This window comes from Cebus imitator, unplaced genomic scaffold (assembly GCF_001604975.1).
Source record: "Cebus imitator isolate Cc_AM_T3 unplaced genomic scaffold, Cebus_imitator-1.0 Scaffold18, whole genome shotgun sequence".
In the NCBI taxonomy this organism is placed as follows: Eukaryota; Metazoa; Chordata; class Mammalia; order Primates; family Cebidae; genus Cebus; species Cebus imitator.
In genome coordinates, this window is record NW_016107333.1 from 7,523,004 (window position 1) to 7,525,879 (window position 2,876).

General features: G+C 48.4%; 1 protein-coding gene across 2 annotated transcripts in view; it reads left to right on the forward strand.

The window, feature by feature from the left end:
* The window catches only part of AHCY (adenosylhomocysteinase), a 20,758-nt gene extending 18,288 nt beyond the window's left edge, over nt 1-2,470 (forward strand). Inside the window, exon 10 of one of the 2 annotated variants that reach the window (XM_017513981.2) lies at nt 1,573-2,470. In XM_017513981.2, the coding sequence (XP_017369470.1) occupies nt 1,573-1,704 (132 nt within the window). In that variant the 3' untranslated portion in view covers nt 1,705-2,470. The remainder of the gene's footprint in view (nt 1-1,572) is intronic. The other variant, XM_017513989.2, reaches the window with a different exon arrangement.
* The last annotated feature ends 406 nt before the right edge of the window (nt 2,471-2,876 follow it).

Consider the following 2,876-nt stretch of genomic DNA (forward strand, 5'->3'; position numbering starts at 1 on the left):
GACAGGGTTTCACCATGTTGACCAGGATGGTCTCGATCTCTTGACCTCGTGATCCACCCGCCTCGGCCTCCCAAAGTGCTGGGATTACAGGCTTGAGCCACCGCGCCCGGCCCAGAAGTTTCTTATTATCCACCTTCTGAAGTCTGATTCTGACAATTCATCACACTAATTCTCCATCAGGCCTTGTTCCCTTGCTGATGAGGAGCTTCGATCCTCTGAAGGAGGAGAGGCATTCTGATTTTGGACGTTTTCAGCCTTTTTGCGCTGCTTTCTTCCCATCTTTGTGGATTTATCCACCTGTTGTCTTTGTAATTGCTGACTTTCAGATTGGGTCTCTGAGTGGACGTCCAGCTTGTTGGTGATGATGTTATTTCTATTTTTTTGTTTTCCTTTGGTGGATGTCCCTCCCCTACAGAGCTGGACCTTCCCAGGTTCAGCTGTGCTTGCTGTGACACTCTCAACTGTCAGCGTTTCCAAGTGCTGTTTTTTTGTGGGGGTGGGACCAGCCAAGCCCTATCACCTGGCTCCCCGCCTCAGTCCCCTTTTTTTCTTTTCCTAATTGAACGGTCGATTCTCTCCCAGGTGCCCAGTTGCCCGCCGAAAAGGTGCCGGGATCAATTTCCCGTGCGGCAACTGCACCGGCTGAAACTGCCCAGGAATCTCCCGGTCTGGCTCCCCGCTTCAGTCTCCTTTTCAATCAGCTGAATGGGCGACTCTGCCTTCCCGGAGCTCCAAATAACAACTAAAAGGGTACCCAGTCCCCCGCATACTCCACACTGAGAACCACTGTGCCGGGATGCCGGCAAAACAGCTGCGCTGGCCAAAAGAGTCGCGCTGGCAAGCCGTGGGGCTCCTCCGCTGGGAATCTCCTGGTCTGTGGGCAACAAAAATTCATCTGAAAGTCTGGCGTCCACTCACTCCCTGCGCCTTCATTGGGAGCTGCAATCCTGAGCTGCTGCTAAACGACCATCTTGATCTCTCTCCTGAGGCTCTAATTCTTAAAGGAGTATCAAAGAATTTATAGATACATTTTAATCAAAAAAGAAACCAGTTTAATCCAAAAAAGCTTTATTCTTGGATCCAAACACTGGAAACCTAGGATTCAGTGTCATAATAGCTCTGTCTTTCCGTCTCTTGGTTCTACCTTCATTTCACTTGTGAAATAGACTTGCGACTGGTGAGCTCAGACTGATACACACCCTTTCCTGTTTAGGAATCCCAGTGGGATTGGAGCACGTTGTCTCTACCTATCATGGAAAATATGTTCTGTCCATAGACCAATTCCAGAGAAGTGTTTTGGTTAGCTGCTTGGGTTGAAGAATGAGGAAGGAGATATAATTGATGTCCGGGCTACACGGAGAGAGGGTGTAGCATGGTTCCCTTTTGAGGGCTGGGCAGCCAAAACAACACATTAACTGAGTCTGGGTGTGAGAATAGAATGGGTTAACGTGAGTACCACACATGGCAAATACCCGTTGCAACAGAACACTTCTGCCTCTATTGGCAGCCAGACACACGTAGGGGGTCCCAGAGCATGGCACTGATTCTTGGTCTTCATTTGTTTCTTCCTAGCTGGATGAGGCAGTGGCTGAAGCCCACCTGGGCAAGCTGAACGTGAAGTTGACCAAGCTGACAGAGAAGCAGGCTCAGTACCTGGGCATGTCCCGTGATGGCCCCTTCAAGCCGGATCACTACCGCTACTGAGAGCCAGGTCTGCGCTTTGCCTTCCAGCTGCTGTCCTTGCCCAGGCCTCGCCTCTCCTCCCTAAGAGCAAACGGCACCAACTTTGTGATTGGTTTGTCAGTGTCCCCCATGGACTCTCTGGGGCTAGTGACTCAGTTTTTGGCCTCTGCTGCAGCCCTCATACCGTTCAGGTGTGGCAGTGGGAACTGAGAGGCCTCTCCTTAAGCCCTGGTCATGATGGAGGTATCAGCCATGAGAACCATGAGCTCAGTGGTCTTGGAACTGCACACCTTCCTTAGCCTTGAAGTCAGTAGTGGAGTCACAAAGCCCATGCATATTTTGCCATCTAGGCCTTCACCTGGTCTGTGGGCTTAGACCTATGTGCTTGGTTTACAGGTCCAGTGGTTCCTAAGCGCATGACAGATAGATGACAAAGAAGTATACTGAAGGGCAAAGAGGAACTGTTGTTTGAATTTTCCTCAGGGCCTGGCTTAGTGCTGGGCCTTCTCTTAAACCTCATAACAATGAGGTTAGTACTTTTAGTCCTTGTTTTACAGGGGTTAGAATAGACTGTTAAGAGGCAACTGAGAAAGAACAGAAAAGTGACAGTTAGAGGTTGAGAGGGGCCAGAAAAATATAAAAACAGGCATAGCTCTGCCACCACTTTGTAACCAGATGGTTTCTATTACAACCCTGGGGCAAAAAGAGAATAATTTGGCCTATAATGTTTATAATGTTAAAAGAAAGCAGGAATGTGGGTAAATAAAAATCTTGGTGCCTAAAAGAATTTTGAGCCTTTATTTTATAGATAATCCACTTGCCACCATTTTATGCCATGAATAAGGGGTTATAGTCATGAACTGATGAAGCACTGACCAGGTTTGTCTGCAGTGCAAGGGCTGCAGGTGGTCCTTAGGCTTCAAAGAATGGGTAAAGTGAAGAGGGAACACTTTTTTTTTGAGATGAAGTCTTGCTCTGTTGCCTAGGCTGGAGTGCAGTGGTGCAATTGGGTCAATGAAACCTCCAGCTTCCGGGTTCAAGTAATCCTCAGCCTCCTGAGTAGCTGAGATCACACTTGGCTAATTTTTTTTGTATTTTTAGTAGAGATGGGGTTTTGCCATGTTGGCCAGGCTGGTCTTGAACTCTTGACCTTAAGTCATCTGCCTGCCTCAGCCTCCCAAAGTGCTGGGATT